Genomic DNA, 23899 nt, shown 5'->3' on the forward strand with positions numbered 1-23899 from the left:
TTGGAGGCGTGCTGCACAAGACCAAAATGTCTTGATGTATATAAGAAAAATGGGGGAATATTGAAAAAAGAGAGCACTAATAACACTGGCTCGCAAGCAGAAAGATCATATTTGTAGAGCTCAGAAGTACTATGTGAATAAAATTTATTGTTATGTGTATACAAAATCCTGTTGTCTGTGGGGAAAACTCTTTGAAAATGATTTTGGTGGTCTGTGTACAGTCATTAAAATGTAGTTAACACAACGCAGTATTGAGAACCAATGATGTGAATATAGCCTGTGGTATATAGCAGTTGTAATGGATTAATTACTGATTCTGGAACAATGTGACTTTATTTGAAATATTTGATGTAAGAAGCCTTTTTTTGAAGTGTTCAAATACAGGAATATCTGTACAACTATAAATATTACTTTTAAATGATATAATTGTTCTTCTGTAGAATCTGATGGAGAGCTTGGACTCGCTCCTCTGTGCAGAAGGTTCTGAAAGCCTCAAAAGTTTGTGTCTGAAGCTACTTCTCTGCTTGGTGACGGTAAGTAAACATTAGCTGTACAAAAACTTAAATGTTTAAATGAGTCACATCTTGAGGGATGGAACTGTCTCAAAATTTAAGCAGAATGCTGTAGTGTGAAGCTTAAAAGGGAGAAACTATGAATGAGAACAAGGATCAGCCCAGAATATGGCCCCATTGCTCTAACCATGGTACTGATACAGACTGGCAGGCTTTTTCTGCCACAAAGACTTTATTATGAGATAGATGTCAGAAGGGGTAAAGGGACAGAGACACAGGAGGAAGCATCAATTAGATTAAAAAAAAAATTTTTATTGTTTTTATTTTTTATTTTTTTTTAGAAAGAGATACTTAAGTCTCAGATAAATGGAAGGAGGGGAGCAGAGGAGAGAGGTTGAGGAAAGACAAAGGAAGTGTGGAGTAGACAGCAGTGGTGAGGATGTGAAGACTGAAGAAGTTGGAGAAAATGTCCACTCAGCATCTCTTGGAATATGAGATAACAGAGCATGGGGGAGGCTTTCACTGCCTTGTTTGGACTAGGAAAGTGCTCGGTGGAGCATCTGGGCCCTGATTTTTCATTCTCTGCCTGTAGTGTTGCAGTCTGCTTCAGTGGCTGATTGATATTTCACACAGCCGCACGACGATACTATGTGCAGAGGAAATGGGAAGCTCTTTGTACGCGGGTCATGCTTTTTGCCAGGGAAAAATGTGGGAGGCAGGACAGATTTCCTTTACTTCATGTCTAGCTCTAGTGCTGTTTGCGCCCTTGCCTTGCTGACAAAGTGTGAGATTCTGGATAAATGTGTCCATCTGGTAGTATAACTGTTTGGTTCCTAGTGTGTGCCAGAGGTAGCTACAGCATCATAGGGGACTTTGGATCAGATTTTAAAACTTGTGTTTGCATTCAGGTGACAGATAACATTAGCCAGAACACCATCCTGGAGTATGTGATGATTAACAGTATCTTTGAAGCTATTTTACAGGTAAGAGTGTTTCTTCTAGTGGAGGGGGTCTTTCTCCATAGTGTTTGCTTTTTAACTCTTTCAATGCGACATAGCTAGCTGGTGCTGCATGTCACTTCCATCCATAGCTCACTCACAGAGTTGTGGGTTTCCTCTCCTTCTCCCCATCCCACCACCTTCCTCTCATCTGCTGTTTTCAGTCACTGAGTCTTTAAACTATTTTCACTTGAGACATTTGTGCTCAGATAGAAGCAGAATAGGTCCATGGGCTTATTTCAGAGTTACTTATCAGAGGAACTTGTTTCTAAAGTCATTCTGGATATACTGAAGCTGTTTTCTGCTCTCTGATAAAGTTACACTTCTAAGAAGTGGAATTGGACTGTGGGAAACCCAGAAAAACTGCACAGATAACTTTGACAGTGCACTGAGATACTGTCCAGTGCTGTTGAGAAATATATTTGGCCTTTACCCAGAAAGCCTTTATACATCCTCTCTGATAAAATAAGTTTATCTTTGTGGAAACTGAAAATTTCTTGGAAGCACTGACACTCCCAAAGTCTTAAATACCATCTTTCCCTTAGCATGTAATTTGCTCTTATGTATACATTTCACACCCACGCATGGTGTGAGAGCCACTGCCAGCTTCCTGAAACAGGCCTGAACAGAACAACGTGATTCTTTATTCCAGATTCTGTCCAGCCCACTTAGTCGCAGGGAACATGGCTATGATGCTGTTGTCCTTCTTGCCTTGCTGGTCAACTACAGAAAATATGAGGTAGGTGTTCTACACAGGTGACAGGAAAAATCCCTTCTATTTCATTGAAAACCTAGACACCAGTGTGAATTAATAAGACCTACAATATGTTTTTAGCAATACAAACTGTAACATGTATCAGGCTACCAGCATATAGCTACAGAAGCTTTACAAGGCAGTGGTATTATGCAAACTGCTGGAAGAAGTACTGCTTTGACAGTGGCTATTCTTGCATCTGTCTTTGTATGTATGTATATGTACAAATATGTATGATGTTCTTACAGTTGGTTTTTGCAAGCATGAGAGAAACTAGCTAGGAGATTTGTATTTCCTTAGTGAAAGCATTTTGGGGAAGGTCCTCTTGGAAGAGTTACTACTGTGCAGAACTTGCATGTTTCCCTCTGCGTGTGCGAGTGTGCAGTTATAGTGTCCAAAGTAAAAAGAGTTGTCAGTCATCACCTGACTGTCAGACTGAAAGAATGTAGATTCCCAAAGAGGTGTTGAAGATGTGACCAAAGACTGAACTGAAACATCACAGCCAGTATATCCCAGAGAAGTCTATCTCTATTTGATTCCTCTTCAGGAAACTTTATTCATCTTTATTTTTCTGAACTGTGCCTCTTTGTGGTGCATTCCCATTTTTTCCCCTGTTTTTCATTGTCTTGAAAAAGAAACACGGAACATGAAAAAGCACCATAGTGCTAACTTTCCTTTGTGTGAGGCATGATGTTTTAATGATCCTTCTTCATTTTTTTTTCTGCAGTTGGCAAAATTTTAATAAACCTAAATTGGTGGGTAGAAAAAGAGGGAAAGTTCTGGAATTCATCTTCCCCAGGAGAATTACTGGGGGGGGGGGGGGAACCTAGCTGCTTTTTAAAATTGAGCTTGTTTGGATTATGAATAGACCTATAGAATGGACCAAGGCAGGCACTAGATTAAATGACTGAAACAATCCATGTTTCCCCATTCCTGTGAATGTTACCCACATCTCGAATTGTGGACTCTGTTTAGTCTGTGCCCTGGTAGCATGGAGCAGGAGCATGCAGTTTAGTTTTAGTGTATGACCATGAGAAAAACTAATGGGAATGATATGGGTAGAATTATTGTCTTCTCAGTCTGTCCTTGCCAGCGGTCTCATTGCCTCTGCGTTACACCTACATCTTGGAAATGGAATTGAAGCTGGGTCTGTCCAAGAGTTACCTAGTTAGCTTGTGTCCCCTGAGCAAAGTATATAACTCTTTTTGTCATCCACATTGATGATAGCTTATTAACTTAAGCATTCCACTCAAAAGATAGAGAGCTGTCTAGTCTTGTTCCTGAGCTCTGCATCCCTGTGTACTGTAGTTTATCACATAAGTAAGGTAGAGGGGGCTGTGAGTAGGTAAGACTTATCCTGTGCTTTTTGCAGTAGCTTTCTGTAGAGCATTTAGTTGGTGTCAGGTGCTCTGGAAAACAGTCTTAGATGTCTTCAAATTGGGCAGCCAAAGCAAATTAACTTTTTGTGCTGATTTTTTTAAAAAAAAAAAAAACAAAACAAAAAAACAAAAAAACCCATCCACAGAACAAAAAAGACCAGATCCAACCTGAGACAGATGTCTGTCAAGGAATATTTTACCTTGTGTAGAGAGAGTGAGTGTGTGTTTTTTTTCTTTCTTTCTTTTTTTTTTTTCCAGTTTGACTGTGCTACTGTTGATAGGTTCTCTTTTGTTCTGAACTTCATTGGTTGCTAAATTGTGGTTCCAATTGCTTAAGAAAATGTAATTAGGCTGAAAATTCATTAGCTGACTATGATTTTTTTTTTCTGTCTCTAATGAGAGTACCAGTGTGTTTTGCATGAACATGTTCATGCAAATTTTGGGGATGTGAATTCTAGTCTTCTTTCAAATTCCCTGGGGAATAGCTGTCCATGATTTCATTACGAGTGTAGTGACCTGAAATTTCAGTTTGCTCATTAACTTTGTTCTAGGAGTAAAAATGATATACACATTTTTAGATGGAATCTTTAAAGGGATGTCATTGATCTGAAACCTAATAACTTTTAAAAATTGTTCCCGGTATATACTTACTTAAGTGTTCAGCTATCTTTTATGGTATTCTCTGAAATACGGAACAGGATTATAAAATATTTCTGCCTTGGTACTATGTGAAGGAAGCATAAAAGGGTAACTAAATGATTGACTACATCAGGAAAATGGTGAAGCTAACTATATGCAGAAGGCTACCAAACAGACAAAATATTGTGGGGAAAAGCATTTATTCTCTCATTTTTCTCAATATTCTGAGATGGCTGCTAGAACAGCAAGTTAATATATAAAATCAGAACAGTGGCTTCTAAGTAGATATATTCCTTGATAACATATAGGTGAAAAATTCTGTACCTCATGTTCAACCTGCTAGAATTGCATGTTGTCATTTGCTAGGCAAGACTGAAAGAAATCAGTGAAAATGTATGTCGTGTCCCCCCCCCCCCCCCCCCCCAGCGTACTCTTGTCTGGCTGCATATAGTGTATCTGACAGCCCTTCATGTCTACTCTCTCTCTCCTGTACCTTGTCAACTGCAGGTGCTGAAGAGCCTCTTAAGTTTTGAGGGGGTCAGAAAATTCATCTTTTTAAAGATGATTAAAAAAAGAATTTCAGAGTTCTCTCAGAGCTTAAATTATTTTAAATTGAGCCCTTTAACAGAAAAAAAAGTCATTATTCAAGCCCTAATTCCCTGCAAGATGGCCTGCCTGCGGAGGAGATGGTCTCATCAGGGCCAGCAGCAAAGCTGCTGAAGTCCCCAGTGAGTGTTCAGGGAAAAGCCTTGTGAGGAATAGTCAGGCAGACGCTGGCCTCCATTGCAGATGTAAAAATAAACTTAAGCATGTAACTAGGTATTATACATGCTTAGTTTGTTTTTTCTGCTTTGTTTTCCTAGCAAAAACTTGCTTCACATAGATTTGTGCTGGAACTCGGGGTATACGTGGGAGTGTGAGGGAGATCTCACTCACTCTGTTAGATTTCTGTGGATTTTCATAGTATGCTTACTCCATGGCATATCTTACCTGGCGATTGCGTTTCTGATGTGGTTTTAATTGGACTGTCTTTTAGAAATTTCCTGGTAATGATCTACTCCCAGATTTGCCCCTCATTTCTGTACAGTTGTTGGTAACTAATGGTGGGTAATTCATAGAGGATGTCTCGAGTATTCCCAGATTCCAAGAATTTGTATTTGTTCCTCATCACTGAAGAGAAGACCCATGTTTGTTCTCTGATGGTTGTGATCAGAGAAGACCTGAGAATCCTTTTCTTTTTTCTTTTCTTTTTTTTTTGGGGGGGGGGGGCAGAAGCTATTTCTAAGCTTCTGTTACCACTTCACTGAACACCCTTGAGTTTTCAGAACACTTAGTAGCCATCTTTCAAGGCTGTTGCATGTTGGTAGATACTGTGGAGTGGCGGGTGTAATTTATTTAGACTTCCAAACCTTTTGCTGTGATTCCCAGTAAGAGAAAATTAAGGAAACTCTGAAATAAGAGTTAGAATAGGGAAGCAGTCAAGGAATATTGTGTGAGCTTAGCAGAGATACTTGTACAACTTTCAGGTTGAAGTTCGTTATATGTATGCAGGCTAAAGCTCACAGTAAGTTTGGAACTGTTGGCTGTGAAGGAGGAGTGGTGGGAGCAAGCTGTAAGAACACTTGCCTGTGTTGGTACAGACTTGCAGTATGCTGAAAGGCACTAGAAACTGCCATGTCCCATATAGAGCAATACTGTGTGTTGACTGCATTGCTCTGTCTCATCTGTCTGCTCTCTAAGGAGTTCGAGAAGCACAGAGGAGGCATGGAACATACTGGAGGCATGGAGAGGCTTAAGATAGGAATTAATGAACAGATTTCTGCAGATTTGGAGAAGACACTTGAAAAGAGAGAAGGCAGATGTCTGCAGCAAGGTTGGCCAGCTTCCTGGCCCTATTCACCATGCACAGACATCATCTCGCTGCCAAGAGGCAGGAGACGTGTAGCATACATCTTGGAGAGTCAAGGGCAACAGGAGCCCCAAGAGTAGTTCGTAGGCTGGAGATGATGACGAACCCTTTCATCCTCTCTTCTTTGATGGGCCTGAGCCTATGACTAGGTCTCATGACAGCCTGGTGGCATTGGTTGGTGCAGTACCTGCTAGTTTGCTGCTTCTCCACATCTGGGGATTTGGATGACCTTGCAGCCCCTATACCAGCATAGCCCTGCTCCCTGTTTCCTGGCAAAGACCCATCACTTCTATTGCTTATGAGTCACAGGTTGGCCACTGTTCTGTGTATGAGGTGTGGTATGGAGAGGCCTGCTAATGAGAGGCCTGCAGGATGCTTTACTGATATCAACTAGATGTAATTTCTGAAGAGGAGTGTGGCTGTACAAAGAGGAGCGTGTATTGTTACTCAATGGGAATCTCTTCTTGAGCCTCAGGTAGATGTCTTTGCGCTCCTCATGCACAGATGGGTTCTGTGAGGATTTTCTGTATTTTTCTGAGATGACAGTGCTACCATGCTGCGGGAAACAGGCTGACAGACTTTGGTCTGTTATCATCAGTCTCTGAACCAAAGACAAAACTCGATTCTCCCAAAGCACCAAATAATTGGGAGGGTGTTGTTTTCCAATCAGTCTTATTTTTAACCTGCTGCCAAGCCTTGGGCAAGACAGATAACTGGGTAACTTGCGAAGCGAGGCTGCATCTAATGCATGCTTTGAGTGCTTTATTTTTCCCATCCTCTTTAGATCTGCTGTATAAATAGATCCTTTTCTTCTCTATGCTGGTTTCAAATCAACTTTGTTAGGCTTGTGCTGATGCATGTGAACAATGAAAAATAAATTGATGTTGATATTGTATATTGATAATCTAAAATACTCTCTAAATTAATAGGGCTTATCTTTGTAGATGGACTCTGTGTATTCTGTTAAGCTGAGAGTTCAAGAAATTTTTATTCTCCAAAGACTTCTAGCTCTCAGTGGTGTAAACTGTTAAGCATTGAGCTCTAACTCTGCAGCAGATGAATCTGTAACACTGTCTTGCTTTCTTGGGTCCTTCCTTTAAGCAATCTTTGCAAGGTGTTGCAGAAAAAATATATCAGAATACTAGTGTACAGTCCCAGCTGTACTGCTTGTGCCTGCTGCATAGCAGTGTGTGTGTGTGTGTTTGTGTCACAGATAAGAGACTTGGGGGATGGCAGCTCCACTTTCAAGACTGGCAGTCAAGCTAGCAAAGGAGCTGAAACTCCCTCTCTTCTCAATTAAAATCAGGAGTCTGTCTAGCTGAGCAAGTAAAGAGAAGGTAGCCCAGGCATAGTAGCCTTAGTGCTTGTTTGGTAGCTCTTGTTGAGTCGTGCATATTCTCTGTTGTGGAATAGGAGGGAAATTCTTCCTAGGGTGGCTGGGTAAACTTTGAAAGATAAGTTGTTTTGTGCTTGTTTCTTTCTTTCTTTTTTCTTTTTCTTTTTTTTTTAAGGCTGAACTTAAAACCTTTTTTTTCCTTTTTTTTTTTTTTTTTTTTTCTGAGCAGTCAGTGAATCCCTACATTGTGAAGCTCTCCATTGTAGATGATGAGCCCACACTTAATGTGAGTATTTGACTTACTCTCTACTTCTGGGGATGTTCTTCCATGAGTGTGTGCCATCTTGGCATCTGATGCAAAGAAGATTTGGGAACAGTGCTACAACAGAGACCACTAGAATAGTGGGTTTCTTCCCTAACTGAACTCTTGAGACGGATGAAGTACCTCATAATTTGGACAGACAGATCACCAGTTAAATGGTGGGAGTGGTGGGAAGGCTGGATAGCAAGAAACGTGCTCAAGTTGGTATATTATACATTAATGAACTATCTATATGTTACTTGCTGTTGCTTTCCAAAGAGACACAAGATAGCTTTTGCCAAAGGAGGTATCCCCCGTCCAGTGCTGTGTCCTCCGACATTAACAGTCCATAAGGCAATTCTTTGTAGTTTGGTGGAAGCGTGTACCCAAATCAAGAGTCTTGCAACATATCTTGGGTTGTGGCCACTCCCCAAGTTCTATTTTCAAGCCTGGATAGGAGGTGGCAGCACATGTAAAGCTATGGGAGGTCCAGACTTGCAAGTTCTTCTTTGTGTATGACACAAAAGCAATAAACTCCATGCTAACTAAAGAGTTAGAACAGTTATTCTGAATTAATTAAACTAGCATGAGAGAGAAGGATGATCAGTAACTGTGGATTGGTGAAGACTGTTTGCAAGAACTGAAGAGCTCATTAGTGTTTGTGGCCTTTGTTGTGAACCTTTAGATATCTTTCCTCTGACACCAGCTTTCTTCTAAGAAAGTCTTCTAAGAGTCGTGCCACGCTACTGAGGCTTCTGGAGTGAGTAAGCTTTGTCTGGAGGCCCCGGGAGAGCAAACTTTCTCCCCAGTAACTTTCTGTAGTTAGCTATCCAGCTTTAATTTTTGGTGCCTTGATTTTGGACGATCTTGTTTGTGTTGTATCATAGCGCGTCTTAAAAGTTTAAACTGCTGCAGAGGAAATTCTCTGTAGCACAGCAGGGTATCTTGGGTGGTAAAGCACTACTGTGTGTTCAATATTTGTTTTCCTGCATTGATATTTGTAATATAAAGATTTTTTTGACAACTTTTTTTCAGGGAATGGGACTTGTTATTGCCCAGGCTTTATCAGAGTACAACAGGTAAGGCCTAACCATTGTTCATTTCTTAGCTGTGTGGTAGTTGCTGTCCCTTTCAATAAACTTTTGTTTTGATTGTTAAAGCACTTTAAAACACTTATCACTTAACAGCCCTGATGTGCCTGGAGAGGAAGGGAATAGTCTTATGTGTTGAGGTGCTTCAGCTCTGTTGTTGCTGTTATTGCCAGTGTGAATGCACCTGTGCCAGCTGTGCTAATGTGATTCAGAAGAGATCTTGCTGTAGATTTCTATTCTATGTTTTTGCCATCATTGATTCTACCTCTGTGTGAACCTCGTGTAAAATCACATGGTCCCAAGTGAAAAGATGGTAAATGATTTGCTGAGTACTTCTGTGGTGGAAAATTGCTTTACCTGAACCTAATCTAAAACAAACAAATGTATCCAGGACTGTCCAAACACCAGGTTGAATCAGGTTGGGGGTGATCTGGGGAATGTATGCTCTTACAAATGGTAAACAGCAGCAACTGCTTCTGAAGAAAGCCAGCAGTAGGAGTAACATGTTTCCAGCCCTTGTTTATGTGTCTCTAAATTTTTCTGAAGTGCTTTCTTCTCAAGAAAACTTGTATCTTTTGTGCAGTTATTTATTAAACAGTTTTGCTTGGGTAACCCAACAGTTTTTTTTCAGGCAGGAGAATTTGCAAAGTATCTAGAAAAATGTTTTAATTCCTTTTGAATGTCTGCTACTATTGTACTGCTTGCAAGATGATGCAAGCCCGCAAATCACATAAATATATTTAACGTATTAGAGTCAAACAAGAAAACCTCCACCCGCCCAACTTCCTTCATTTCTGACAAAAGTTGTCACAGGCTATGGCCTGTCTTGCCTGACTCTTATTTATTTTTATTTTTTTAATCTTCCCCAAAACTTTTGGATTGTTATCTTCTGTGTTGCATTATGTCTAATCAGATTAAATCTGTGGGGAAGGCTTTTCTGGGAGATTCCTCATACACCTTTGACTGTTCTGAATTAGTTACTTACAGACAATCAGTTGATTAAGCATTTCTTCTGTTGTATGTCGGGCAACAAACAGCCTTTTTCTTGGTGGAAAGCTCAAAACTGAATTTTGTAATCTGGCATAAGTTATTCTTATACCAAAGATGGAATGAATAATTATGTGAACTTTGCTAGTCCATTTCAATGCCAAATAAAGTAAATTAGCTTAAATCTGAGGTACCTAACCTTTTTGACTTCACTTATTCCAGTCCCAGTCAAGGGCCTCATGGCATAGAAACTACTGTCATGTTTCTGGACCAGCTCTACATGTGTAATAGGTGTGATGCTTGCTCATGTTGTTATGCTTACTAAGTCTGCTCAAAAACATCCTTGTGCGTTCCAGATTTATCCTGGAAGACAGACAGGCGGGAATAGACTCCTGTCAGCAGAGCAGTTCCTAGAGCTAACTTCCAGCCTGCCTTTCTGTGGGTGGAAGAGCTCAGGGTCAGGCAGGAATCAGGCTGTGAAGCAGTTCTAGTGGCCTGCTGGCCATAGGATGGGCAACTGTGGTTTAGTCTCTAGCCGATGATGATTGAAATGAAACTGTTCTGTTATCATATGTTATTTTTTTTACTGATACGGAGTGTGTGTGTTCATGGGATCAATTACTTTGTCACTGCTGGACAAAAAATTCCTAAGTCACTTAATCATCTCTCCTTTAATTTTATCTGAGACATTGTTCAGAGCTGCATCTTCCAGCATCCCCACTTCAACTCTGTGCAGTTTACATGTATTTAACACCCTTTACATCTCTCTTTGAGAGGTCTTTGAAAAGGGAATGTGAATGTTGGAGCTCTTTCGAGCCTGTATCCTAATGAGGCAAGGCTGTCCTATCGGGATTTGGAGAAAATAATCCTAGTTCTATTTCTAACCTGGAACCTCATCCTTCTTTTGCTTTTCTTTTTTGTTCAGGCAGTACAAAGATAAGGAAGAAGAGCACCAGAGTGGCTTCTTCTCAGCCCTAACCAGTATGGTAAGCAAGAAAGGAGTATTTTTCTGTTTTTAAAGTAGGGGCCTCATGGAAGTTCATCGGGGGGGTGAGAATTTCCAAAAGCTCTGTGGGTTCAGGATGTTCTGGAGGAGGACATGCATTGATCCATACCAAACAGAAATGAAACAGCTGTCTTCTGAGGAGCATATTGCTGTCTGTCTGGGAAAGCCCTTTCAAAAAGATGAAATCTCTATTCTGGGGTTGATAATCAAATTCTGTTTTCCTACATCTTTGTCATTGAAGTTGACTTTATTTTTAAATACTTGTTGGACGCTTTAAACAGCTACTTACTTTTAAAAACATGTTGCTGGTCTGCTAATGTAGGCTAAAACAGGGAAGCTGCTACAGCACAAGGTGCCCCAGAGATATTCAAAGCCCAGTCTGTGGTTAGCTTTAGAGATCTGTTCCTATATTGTCTTGTTCTTCTAGCTCGGGTGCACTGTAGCTTTGAAGTGTGCTTGGCTTCTGCAACAGGTAGTGTCTGCTTTGTCAGAGAAGGTCCCTAGTGAATCCCATGAGGCAATTGGGAATTTGTCTCATCTCAATGTAAAGAGCGTCCCTGTTGTTCAGACTGGCTTTGCTGTGTTGCGTATAAATTGCAGTCTGAGATTTAATTGACACTAGGAAAACTTCCTGTAAGTAAGGGCAGTTCAGTGTTGACAGCCCTCAGTCAGGAGTGAAATGGATAAAACTGCTATTGCCTGGGGACAAGCAGATGGGAGATGATCTGTACTGGTCCTCAAAATCATAGACTAATCCAGATCGGGAATCAGGTTTCAGTCCTGTTTTCTATGTTTTGACACGTGACGCACTGATCAGTGACAGTAGTGTGAAAGAAAATGTGTTTCTAGATGGTCATCCCACTCAGGATTTTCTCATCTGTATTTTACTGGTCTTAGAAAGAAGGTTGCATGCATGCCTTGAAAAGTTGCATGCTCTCGCAGAGCACTTCAGACTTCTCTTTGGTGGCCTAATAGTGTTCATAAATTCTTCCTATGCAATACTCTTTCTTTCCATAGGTGGGCAGCATGTTCATAGCAGATGCTGATGAGAAGATATCAGTCCAGTAAGTGCACAGATGTTAGCTGCACAATGAATGGCAACTTACCACACTGGTAAACATGATCTGCTCCCTCACAGAGATGTTTTAATGTGGCAAAACAAACGAAGGAGGCATCAGTTCTGGCCTTGTAACTAAAACAGTACCACACCTCTGCAAACAATGTATTTGTCAGTTAAGTGAGAAGGGTGAAGCAGGAAGAGCCACAGCTGAATTGTTTCCAGTGAAGTGTATAAAACTGGTTTGTATGAGGCATTTTTAACATATGATAGGGATGTTGGAGGTGGCAGGTGGAAAGCAATGGTTCATGCCCTCTTGTCCCCAAGAATGTGGTTTTTAAATTGAGAGGGCAAGTGATATGACTGTTTAGGCTGTCTGTAGGAACCTCAGAAAGTAAGGGCTTTAAAGAGGAAAAACACTGCTTGAGACTGAGGAACCAGGGAGACCTTCAGCAGGAGGGGAACAAAGACTATAGTCAAGTTCTAGAAATTGCTCTTTTTTGGACTGCTAAGTACTATTAATAATGGAAAAAAAAAGATTCGGATTGCAGAGGCAGAGTTTTATGTATTTAAAAATCTGCTTGGATGGGTCGTACTCCTCTGAAAAGTTTTGCTCTCAGATTCTCATCTGTCAGTAGCCCATAACTAACTATGCTTTTGTCTGTATCCCTTTCGCAGAACTAATGAAGCAATCCTTCTGGCCCTCTATGAAGCTGTTCACTTAAACAGAAACTTCATCACAGTTTTGGCACAGGTGAGTTTCAGTGCAGTGTTTTCCCTTTTCTTCATAGTGGATGTCTTAAAGATCAAAAATCAGAAAGAGAACTGGTGAAAAGATACCAATTCACTTCCTTTTTCCCTGGGCATTTGTCATAGGTGTAGATGGGCATGAAAGATCAAAAGCAGCCAGGGTCTGGGTTTATTATACATTAAGAAATGCTTTCTGCTTTGCCAGAAAAAAAGTATATTTTTGAGGACACTGCTCATGTTAGGGCCATTTTTCTCACTCTACGGGAAGAGCTGCATGGAGTTCCTTCTGTGCCCTACTAATGCTGCCTTTAGATAGGATGGAGTGGATTGGAGTGGAGAAGGGTAAGATTGTTGCAGCTATCAGAGCAATTCATGCCCATGATGTTAGGGCTTAGGAAAAAAAGCTGACCAGGCTCCAAGCCGGATGTCTTCTCCTGTCTGGAAGCCCACAGATTGCATATTGTTGTTTGTTTGGGTGTCCTTGGCTTAGGGACTAATTGATACATGAGGGTGGTTGTTCCAAATAGTATTTACTATCCACACTTCCTTGGAAAGTCTAACCCCTCTCACTTGGGAGACTGCCTGCTGCCAGAACAGAGCACTCCTGCTTTTGCTGTTTATAGTGAGGAAAGAAAGCAGTGACAGTGTTCTGAGAAGCAGTGGCTGCTCCATACATCTGATCACAAAGCTCTGAATGCTTCCCTGGACGCTGTGTGAGTTTCAAAGTTAGCGATTGATGGGAGACTGATCATAATGAGTGTCTGATCTGGTGGTTGTACTGTGGCTGCTTGAAGGGGGTAGCTCTATGGGCTTAGGAAAATGTTCAGGTTTAGGCTGTAGATTTTGGTTTACAAGTACTGCTGGTAGTCTGAGGGAAAAAATGACATCAAAACAGTTATTACCTTTCCCCTGTGACTTCAGCTTCTCAGAATGGAGCCTTACATAATCGGTTAGACACTTGGCATGACTGAGGGAGTAGAGGCCTTTGGGGAAGGCAGAAAGAACTGTTGAAAGTAGTAGTGATGGAGGCAGTCTGTGTGGATCTTCTGCTGCTGAAGAAAGTTTCTATTCCGTGGGTGGTTAATTTGCTCGAGTTGTCTGCCTCCCTTTTGCCCAGGTTACTTACTCCTACCACTTGCGAGAGATTTCTGCTCTTTCAGTTCTGTCTAATCCTAAATCAGGCCTTCACGTGGTCAAGATCTCCCTGAGGGAGGAGAGGGGGACAGGAAATGAGCAGCTGGAGTAAGGCCTCTTAAAATCATGATAAAAGGATAAAACAGTTGTTTGTGAAAGTGATAGCTGAAATGGCCACCATTAAGCGGGCTTAACTAGAGTGCAGGCCTGATGAAGGATTACACATAATCTACCCAAGAACATCACTTGAGAGGGCAAGGTAGGTCATGCTGTCCTTCAAAAAAAACCTCATAAAAGCTGAGAAGTGCTCACATCTAAATTTGTGTCCATTGCTGGATGAGGGACTGCTTGAAGGCCTACCTGCTGGTCTGTGGGCAAATAGGAAGAGCAGGGATACGGTTGCACTGATGCCTGAAGTGTTAAGGTTTGTGTATGCTTACCAGCTTGTTGGTCCACAATTTTTGCTGCTAGGTGGCACTATTCTCTCTCAACTGATGGCTAATGTTTCAGGAAGAGGAAGGTAAACACCTTAGCAAAACCTGTGGAAGCAAACCTCTTTGTATGTAAGATTTTCAATGGAAAACTTTCAAAGTTTTTTCCTGTACTGATTTAAAATTGTCTTCGAATTGTAGCACGTGTGTCTCTTCCTCCCATAAAATATATGCATTTATAGTTGTTCATAAAATGAACAAAGATTCAGAGATAATGTGGAGGTTATTTGCTTGTGCTCTAGAAAATCCCTTGGAACTAACATAAAATCAGCAGTTCTACATCCCTTTCTTTTATTTTGAAGTTGTGGTAATATATTAAGGCACTTCAAGGATGATACATTTATGTAAAACTTGCCCAATGAAATGGACACTCTGCTTGACAGCCAAACTTAAAATAGCATGGCAGATTGCCTACAGTCTCACCAGTCTGGATAGCTCTGGAAGCTTACAAAGAGTAAGGTCAAAGCAGTAATTAGGCAGGCAACTATTAGCAAAGATGAAATGGGGAGAGCAACCAACTGATGGAAGCAGAGAGGATCGATAATGATAATGTTATTTATGTTATGCACTTTTTTCCTGCGGTGCCTGGGCTTTACAGCGAGGTAGGGAAGTAATAAATTGCCATCATCTTTAAATATGAGCAGGTGGAGGGTGGGGAGAGGAAGGAGGACCTGCTTTTAAAAGGAGAAATAAAAGGATCATCGAGGAAGACTTAAATGCACACCCTTGGGTTGTTGTGGAGAAACCAAAAGCTATAAGCAGCGTGGGTTTCTGCGTGTCTTCTCCTACTCTAGACTGGAGAAGGACGGGGTGGCTTTCTACGGGGGACAGCCACCACTTCATATATGTTTTGATGGGTAAAGAAGTTGATGTACAGTTTAATTTTAGGTGTCCAAGGTCAAGAATCATAGCCTTGCTTTTTGGAAGAGAGGTTGAAGTTTCTTGGTTTCATTAGTCACATCTGTTGTGTGAAAGTCTGAAACAGTACAAGTAGCGATCCGCATGGCTAGTGCGGAGAAAAGCTCTTGACCTGTGTGTGGGCACTTGTGTTTTCTTCTAGAGCCATCCTGAGATGGGGCTGATGACAACACCAATAAGCCCAGTTCCAACAACACCTGTCACTCCACTTGGAACCACCCCGCCTTCCTCAGATGGTAAGAAATGTAATGTTCTCCTGGGGGCAAACATTTCAAAGCAACTATAACTAGCAAAGCACTTTCTCAAGATGGCAACTAATGCAATCCATGTGGAACAGATGTAACCTGGTTTTCTCTTCCTGGAGAGACTGTCTTATTAAACATGAGCAAAAGGTGGTATTCTACTTTTTAGCTGTTTAAAAGACGAATTGTGTAGTTCCTCTTCTCCTTGGTATATTGATCAATGAAATTATGCTGATGTTCCTTCTGAAAACAGTACTGTCCCAGTGTCTGTATGAAGATGCACTGAGCCTGTTCGCTTTTACTTAAGAGTATTTCTAGTGTCAGTCATCTTGTTCTTTGCCTGGGAGTACGTGTTACTGGAACAGATATACAGAGTGTCACAGTGGATTCGTGCTTGTCATTAATGCACTTGTCCCTAGCTTTGAATTAATTGGGATTTAAATCTAATCTGGGGGTTGAGGTATTCCTCCCTCTCTCTGCCTCCTTCTTTGACAGGCTTTGTAAATGGCTGCTTGCACTGAGATCTTTCTTCTAATGAGATGTTAAGTGTCCACATAAATAAACATTGAGGTCATCTAAAATAAAACCCTGCTTGTTTAAGGTAGGCTAGGTATAGCCCAAATTAAGAGAAGAAATCAAATGGTTGTTGTCATGTACTTCAATGACATCATCTAGATCTGGAGAAAGTGTTTAGCAAAGAATGGAGTCAGACTGAATAGAGCAGTGTTTGGAAATATTTCTGGGGAAAAGCAGCCTGGGTTACTCAGTAGTATCTGATATTCAGGTCATTTGATATCCTAGTTAAAAAATGATCCTCCTTGTAGATGAATTCTGTCTGGTTACCATGGATATCAAAAGCTTCAGTTAAAAAAAAAAAAAAAAAAAAAACATGTCTCAACTCTCCCTGTGTATATTCCATAAAACGTACAGGGACGGGCATTCTGTGGGCTTCTGTTCAAAGTGTTCGTTGCAAATGTATCCACCCACACGCTTTATTATACAACTGACAGAATTTGTGTTACCTACATCTACAGCTTGTGTGCGCTCTCTTGCTTGCACATGCATGTACTCTCTCTTTTTGTTAATTTATCAAAAAACAAAAGCAAAAGAAAAAAGCCATTCTGCTTTCAGCAGGAGCAGTGGTCTCGTGAAGGTTTGCTTGAGGCATCCTGCTGTTTGTAAGGTTATTAACTTTAAGGACGGGAGCTGATTCTAATGTAGCAATTACATTGGGAAGCATTCTTTCTTTCTATTTGCTGTCACCTTGCTGATCCTTTCTTCCTTCCCCCCCCCCCCCCCCCCCCGAGGACCTCGGCTTCATTTAATTTGAGAGGTGCTTCTTCAGTACTGCTGTTATTTTAAATGTATGTCAGAATCTTCCTCATTCTCTAAGGTCTTGCAACTCAGCTGTAAATTTGCCTATGGCCGGGAGTTAGCAAGAAGCATTTCAGCTTTTGAATGAAAAGATTGCTTTCTTCTTTTCATGCTTTAAAAAAAAAAAAAAATCATAGTTGAGCTATTTTCAAGTTACAGGAACATGTAGAAATCATCTATGAATTTCAGGCACTCCTTTGCTGATTGGGTTTAAAAATGTGCTCATGTTCTGGTTTGAAACTGGCTGGTAGCCTATAATGTGAATTAAGGCCTTTTAAAGTTTTAAAATGTCTGTATTAAAAAGACCCATAGCATGAACTGGGATAAGCAGTGATGTGTTATTCAGAGTGATTTTTTTTTTTTTTTTTTTACATTTTTAATTTTTTTTTAATTTTTTTTTTTTTTAAATAAGACTTTTGCTGGAAACAGTTGATCCATATTATGTAAATCACGTATGTCTGTCATCAGAGTATCTAAATGTCAGTTTGCTTACTGTTGTTAAATATTCATTCAGTGCGTTCATTGTAACAGCTCCAGAAGGACCCACTAGGGATATAAATACTTTTTTTTTTTTTCCAGACTTTTAGCTAGATCTTTGAGCTATTTATAATATTGGGGAGTGAAAAAGCTTCTAGTCTCATTGCACAGATTTTGCCAACAGGCTGGGCATGTTAGCAATGTGTCAGAAGCCCCAGAGCTTCAAGAGGCAATGGACTAAAGCAGCTCACGCTTGGGGATGTGCAGCTTTCAGAAGCTAAAAGCTCCATCATTTCTTTGATGCAATTCAAACAGTTATGTTACACTGATCTATTTGGCCTGTTGTTTCCAAGGGCTACAAGTTTTGTGTTCAAGGTGATCATAAAATCCGGAGCTCCGTAAGAACCTCTGCAGTCCTCTGGGCCTTTCTACCTGTCAGCCATAACCCTCCTCTTTCCTTAAAATAAATTTACCCATACGAAAATATTGTATGGCTTAAAACTGCTTTTTAAAGAAAAATAACAGAAGATAATAAACTAGCAGGAAGCTGGATTTCTGAGTTGGGGCTGAAACTCTGCAATAGTCTCCCAGTGCAGAGTACTGAGCGCTGACTGCGTATGGAGTGAGTGCTGTGGCGCTAAGTCATAGCAGGTTAGAAGCAGCATGGCCCAGACCTGTGAGCAGTGCTCAGTTTTAAGATTCCTGGGTTTTCCTGATGGTTCTTCTCCTTCATCCTTCTGTGCCAGTACTAGCCCTGGTTCCAGAGGTAATAGACCTTGCTAATCTCATTGCAGAGTTATGAGATTTAAAGCTTGAATCATGAAAGGCATTCTGTTTGTTAAGGTGTATCACTTGCAAGTTCTTCTTCAACCAAGATACAGTTGCATACAAGATCAGTTCACTTCTCCTCCAGCTGCAAACCTAACCATTCAAAAATCAGATCTGAGTAATTCCTCACTTCTTCTTGCAAGGTCCAGTCTCATTGTAAATACTCTTTTGTTTCCTCAAGGTCTGTGTGAGGAAAAGTCTCAAGCATTCCTGAGGGTAAATGGAAAGGGGAATTCTTAACATGTGTCCTTATAGTGGTCTGCAGATCTGTCTCTGGTGCAAAGGAACCCTAGCTTAGGCGTCGTCTTACAGCTTGAGAAGAGAGGTCCTTCAGGCAATCATTGTTCAAGTCACCTATGGCTTCCCATGTATGAAAACTTGAGTTTGCCAAGAGCTCCCAGGCAGCCAAAGAAGTGGTGTCACCCTCATGGTAGGAGAGGAACACAGAACTGGAAAAGATCCCCTGATTGCTCAAATGTAGTGCTTTGTGCTTGCAGGCATGTTGTAGAATCTCTTAAATTTATCAAGCTCTATCTTAAGATTTGTTGGATTTGTCTCAGTAATTCCTACTGGGAAGTAGTTCCAGCGTCTTGCTCCTCTGTTAGAAATCTTCAACTTTTCAATGTGAAGTTCCCAACATACAGTTTGTACCTGTTTATCATGATGCTAACCTTGCTTGGGAGCAGAAATAGCTCTTTTTCCTATCTTGGGTTACTCCTCTCTGTATTTTGCTGTCTCATAAGAAAGGCACTCTTGCTCTGATCAGCCTACTAGCCATTCTCCTCACCTGTTGCAGTATGAGGTCATCCTCTTTGAACATGGCATCACTGTAATTATAGACAGTATTCTAGATGAGGTCTCACCAGTACTCTGTGCAGGACATTACTGTGTCCCTATCTCTGCCAGAATATGTTTCTTTATATGTTGTAGGACCTCATTTGGTCTTTTTGGTACTTTGCATTGGTGGCTCATAGTTATCTTGTGATCTGATAGTATACCAAGGTTTCACACTGATTCCTTTCCAGTTGATGAGCTCTCAGCTTGCAGTGGAACTAAATCCGTGAGTACTTGACCCTGCACTGTTGAATTTCATCCTGTTTGTTATCTGGTCCTTGGTTTTTATCCATTTCTTTGTGCGCAGCCTGATATTCCTCCATGTTTACGCATCCCAACTTTCTGCCAGCAGCAGATTGATTATCAAACAACAAAAAAGAAAGCTCTTCCCTAAACTGACACCTAATTAACTCCAATAGTAACTCTGTCTCAGACTAATAATTTCTCCCATTGTTTCTCTGTCAAATCTTTGTTGTACTTTAAGTTTCTCTTTAGGCCCCATCTATCGGCTTCACTCTTCATTTTTCATGAAGATACAGAACTGTATCAAATGCTTTGCTGAAGTCTTGCTTGACTAGATCCATCATGGCTGTTTCTTGTTGTTTTTTGTTTTGGGTTTTTTGGTCTCTAATTAATCTTTTCGAAAGAGATACCAAATTTTTCTGGCAGGCTCTACCTCTGGTAAATGCATGATGCATTTCTTCCCATTTGCTGGCTTTCCTTGTCAGTGTTTCTTGTAAAGCCTTGCTTAATGGAAAGGCTGAGAATGGTCCTTGTGGACAGCTAAGGCTCAGTCATCAGTAGAAACATGGCTGTCACATGATAAAGATTTGGCAGCTCCTAGTCTCAGTGCTTAAGAGAATATCTGTGGAGTGAGCAGGAGAGGCCTTGCACAATTAGCTGAGTAAATGAGATAGCTCCTTGTAAAGTCTAAGGAAGATGATGCCCAGTGTTAAGGTATCACAACTATGGCTGGTGGTAGTGAGGAGTGTGTCCTAAAGAAATGCCAGTGAGCTGCTGGCCTGCTGCGTGTATGGAAAGTATACTTTTGCTCCCTGCTGTGATATGATTTTACTAGCACAAGGTATTACTGCTTCTGCTTCTTGATCTATAAAGCTGCTGTTTCTAATTCTCTATTTTGGGAAACATGGGTAAGCTTTTAAAAAACTTTATAGGATGATCTACAGCAAGCCACTTTGGTCATGCGATAATCATTACATTCCTGTCTTCTGTGGTGCTTCTGCAAGAGAGGCTAGTTGTTCTCTTTCCTCTGGCAGGGAGGAGGGGAATTGGTGCGTACCTTTTGGAACTGAAATTCCAGAATTACTGAAACTCTTCAGGGTCTCTGGAAAGAAACATCTCCACACTGAGAATGGTGTGCACATTAGCTGCATTGCTTATAGGAATTAGTCATGTGTTTGTGAGAATCTCTTGAGCCCCCTAGGTTGGGCATGTTGATGGCTGCTAAAATAGCAGGCTGATCTCCTGGGGGATGGAGGGCAGGGAAAGAAGGCTATCCCTTTGCTAGATACCCCAGTGTGTACTTGGAGCAGGAGAAACAGTCTTTGGGTAGAGTGATACCAATCTTTAAGACAAAATCTGTGCCGGGTGGTCCTGAAGGAGGAGGAGCTCACGTGACCCTGCAGATAAGTTAAATCTAGCCCACCCTTGTGAATCTGTGACTTAATTCTTTGTATAGTTATCTCTTGTATTTGCGGAGGAGGTTAAACGTGTCTTATCTGCTTTGTTCCAGTTATAAGCTCTGCAGAGCTGCCTTTGGATGCTGATGTACAAACCAGCAACCTGCTGATAACCTTCTTGAAGTACAGCTCAATTGTGATGCAGGACACAAAAGGTAACTAAATTCTGTCGATGCAGCTGTGGACACAGCATGCAGAGCTTCCTCAAGTTGGGGGAGCATAGGGACACATCTAGTGACTGCGGAAATAAAACTAACTGGAGTCCCTTTCAGAAGATTGAAGGTTCCAACTCTTTAGAAAATGAAATGTTTTCTCATTGTCAAATAACAATTATACAGGACTGGGAGAGACCTAATGCTGGCAGGAAAGAATGGAGTAACAGTAGTACATAATAACCAAGGGAGCCTTAGCCTGTCCTTATGCAGGCAGTGTGAGCATATCTGATTCCAAATCCTCTATCAGAGGGGGAAACTCAAGTACCAGAGAACTGTATTTCTAAGAACACTTAGAGGCTGACATAGGAGGCAGAGCTCAGCCTAGGAGGAAATGTTTCCTTTGTCCTTCAGAAGTTGCTGGTTAAACAAGCATCTCTTTATTAAAGATGGTGGCTGTGATTTGCATTGTATTGGCAGTAATCTGCTTGATGAGTTGTTACCACACTGCTTTGTTTCTCCCAATAGCTTTGTGGGAGGAAGGCTGTTGTTTGTTTTCAGCTTACTGGAGTCGAAGCTTGATCATGTATTGCTTCATCATTTGCTCAAGGTATCCAGGTGTGCTCTTTTGCCCGGTGGTTTTTATCTGGTGTGCAGGACCACAGTGTGAAAATAAGTGATCTTTATACCCTACTTGAGCCCATCACCAACTTACACTGTTGTAAGTTAGATGTAACAACTGAACAGAAATAGGCAGATAACAGGAAAGCTATGATTTGTTGAACTTTAGGAATACTTGGCATTATATAACACAGCAGGCAGCAGTTTCCTTTTACCTGTGAGCTTGCAGTGAAATTGCAGCTGACCATATTTTTCTTGTCCAGTATGCAAACTAGTTGAGGGGGGAAAAAAGTGAATAGTTGAAGTTAGGACTTATAGGAATGTCATGAAAGTATCTAGCCCATCCCTCAAAATTAAGGCAGAATGAACTCTACTTGTATCTTCTTCCAGAGATGTTGCTAACAGGTTAAATAAAACTTTCCGATAACGGAGCATCATTTTTAGACCATCTATTCCAGGCTTTAACCTTGAGAGTTTCATATGCACCCTAATTTTTTTCCTGTGATTTAAATTAATTACTGTTTATCCTCTCCAAGATAGATGTGGAGAATGGATTATTTCCTTCTCTTTATGTCTTTATGACAGCCTTTATGTATTTGAAGTCTGCTTTCATGTTTCCTCTTGCCTTTGTCTTTAAGCTCAAAATCTCAGTCTTTGCTCAGTCATTTCTTACAGATCTGTGCGTGTGAGAAGGGCTTACCAGCTCTCTAATTATTCTCATTTGCTTTTCTCAGGGTCTCTCTTGCTCACCCAAGTCTCTGAGACAGGGTTCAATTTTAAGTTTTTTAATTTAACTCCTGCACTTATTAGACACTAACATGGAAAGTATGCATAGTGCCTCAGGAACTGCCAACCGGATCAGTTTCAGGTGGAATAAAGTCCAGTAGAGAGGATTCCTACCCAAGCAAGCCAGCTAGTGATGAGTTTATTCTGGAATGAGGCAGGAGTTGATGCTTCTTTCTTTTTCTAGATTCTAGTTTTTATAGGACTTGTAATTTATGTAGCTGATGCACCTTCTAATCTCCTCCATGTGGCAATGAGTTCTATAGATCAATCACTTAAAAAGCATACTGAATACCTTATTTTAATGCCTTCCAAACTGTTGCCTATTAATTTTTGTGGGTATATGAATTTGTTCATATTTTGATGATAGACAGGGACCCTGTCTAATATTTTTTTTCTTCTTGTGTAAGAGAAAGCAAGTGACACGAATACAGCAGTGAGGGAAAGAGGATGAATAACTTCCCACCTGTCTCAAGACATAAGGAGTAACACTTAGAGGGGGGGACTGGTTTGCTGAACATCCAGGACTAAACAGTTGTTTCAGTCGTGTCCTAGAGAGCATAATTTAATAGACTGCATTCTGAGAGATCCTCCTCCTTAATTTCTCTCTTGTGCCAGTCAGAGGGAGCTGCCTTGGGAGGAAAATAAAAATCTCATCCTCACTTTGCCCATCTGTAAAACAGGGTTCATATTGATATGCCCCCCACAGGAGATGGTTTGCTTCGCCCTTAATGAAGAATGCTCTGGAAGTACAGAGTGGCTGTGCAAGTACCTGTAACTCTGCTGAAAATGGCATGTTGTTCACAACATGTATTGGCTGAAGGCAGAGTATTTAGTGAGAAACAGGAGCCTTTACAGCATGATCCCCAGACAGAAGTGGTAGCAGCACCTGAAATATATACAAGGAGGCCTTACAATAGGAAGATAACAAGACTCTGGTGTATCAGAGTTCTCTGAGGCCATTTTCTCCTCCTTTGCTGGAGTAGAAAACTTTTCCTTTGCAAACCTTTTATCTGAGGTAAGGAGACATAGGAGAGGTTTAACTCTTCCATTCCAAAATTCCTTTTTCTTACTCTGTATAGCGAGACAAAATCTGCACACTTCAGGACACATGTTGTTAGTGAATCTCTGTTCCTCAATAGCTTAGAACAGAAAACAAAAGAGGCATCAAACTAGACAGAACTGCTAGCTAAGCCCATTCTATTTATTTTTATGTATTATTTTCTACACACTAACTGGCAAAGTGTTTGTAAAGGTGACCTGCAAAGATGTAATGCTCTTTTTTTGCTTTATATGAAAGTCTTTCTTTTTCAGGTTTTCCTCTCCTCCAAGTTTGACTCTTAAGCCGGATGTCTGGGATGTCATGTCTAGTCTTCACAGGCTTTGGAGAAGTTGTTGAAGCACTCAGGATGTGCAGTTTTGAGATTCCTCAAAATTTAGTTGTTTTTGGAACAGATAGCCCTAAATGAAGTTCATTTCCTCCCACCTAATGTGAGAGTGTAGAAAAGCTAGAGCCAGACTCTTCTGACATTCACAGTAAATGAACGAGAGACAGCAGACAAGTTGCACCAAGGGAAATCCCACTAGATATCAGGAGAAGAATTCTCACATTGAAGGTGGTCAGAT

General features: G+C 40.9%; 1 protein-coding gene across 3 annotated transcripts in view; it reads left to right on the top strand.

The window, feature by feature from the left end:
- Nucleotides 1–23899, top strand: part of ARMH3 (armadillo like helical domain containing 3) — a 134075-nt gene that overhangs the window by 12436 nt on the left and 97740 nt on the right. For all 3 annotated transcript variants that reach the window (XR_010389741.1, XM_064514129.1, XM_026102905.2), the window contains exons 6-15: nucleotides 441–533; nucleotides 1421–1495; nucleotides 2163–2249; nucleotides 7757–7813; nucleotides 8864–8907; nucleotides 10832–10892; nucleotides 11930–11976; nucleotides 12648–12723; nucleotides 15405–15498; nucleotides 20771–20872. Coding sequence is in view for 2 of the 3 variants with exons in the window: in XM_064514129.1 (XP_064370199.1) it covers nucleotides 441–533; nucleotides 1421–1495; nucleotides 2163–2249; nucleotides 7757–7813; nucleotides 8864–8907; nucleotides 10832–10892; nucleotides 11930–11976; nucleotides 12648–12723; nucleotides 15405–15498; nucleotides 20771–20872 (736 nt within the window). In the remaining variant the exon portion in view is untranslated. The remainder of the gene's footprint in view (nucleotides 1–440; nucleotides 534–1420; nucleotides 1496–2162; nucleotides 2250–7756; nucleotides 7814–8863; nucleotides 8908–10831; nucleotides 10893–11929; nucleotides 11977–12647; nucleotides 12724–15404; nucleotides 15499–20770; nucleotides 20873–23899) is intronic.

Source organism: Dromaius novaehollandiae, chromosome 6, assembly GCF_036370855.1.
Source record: "Dromaius novaehollandiae isolate bDroNov1 chromosome 6, bDroNov1.hap1, whole genome shotgun sequence".
In the NCBI taxonomy this organism is placed as follows: Eukaryota; Metazoa; Chordata; class Aves; order Casuariiformes; family Dromaiidae; genus Dromaius; species Dromaius novaehollandiae.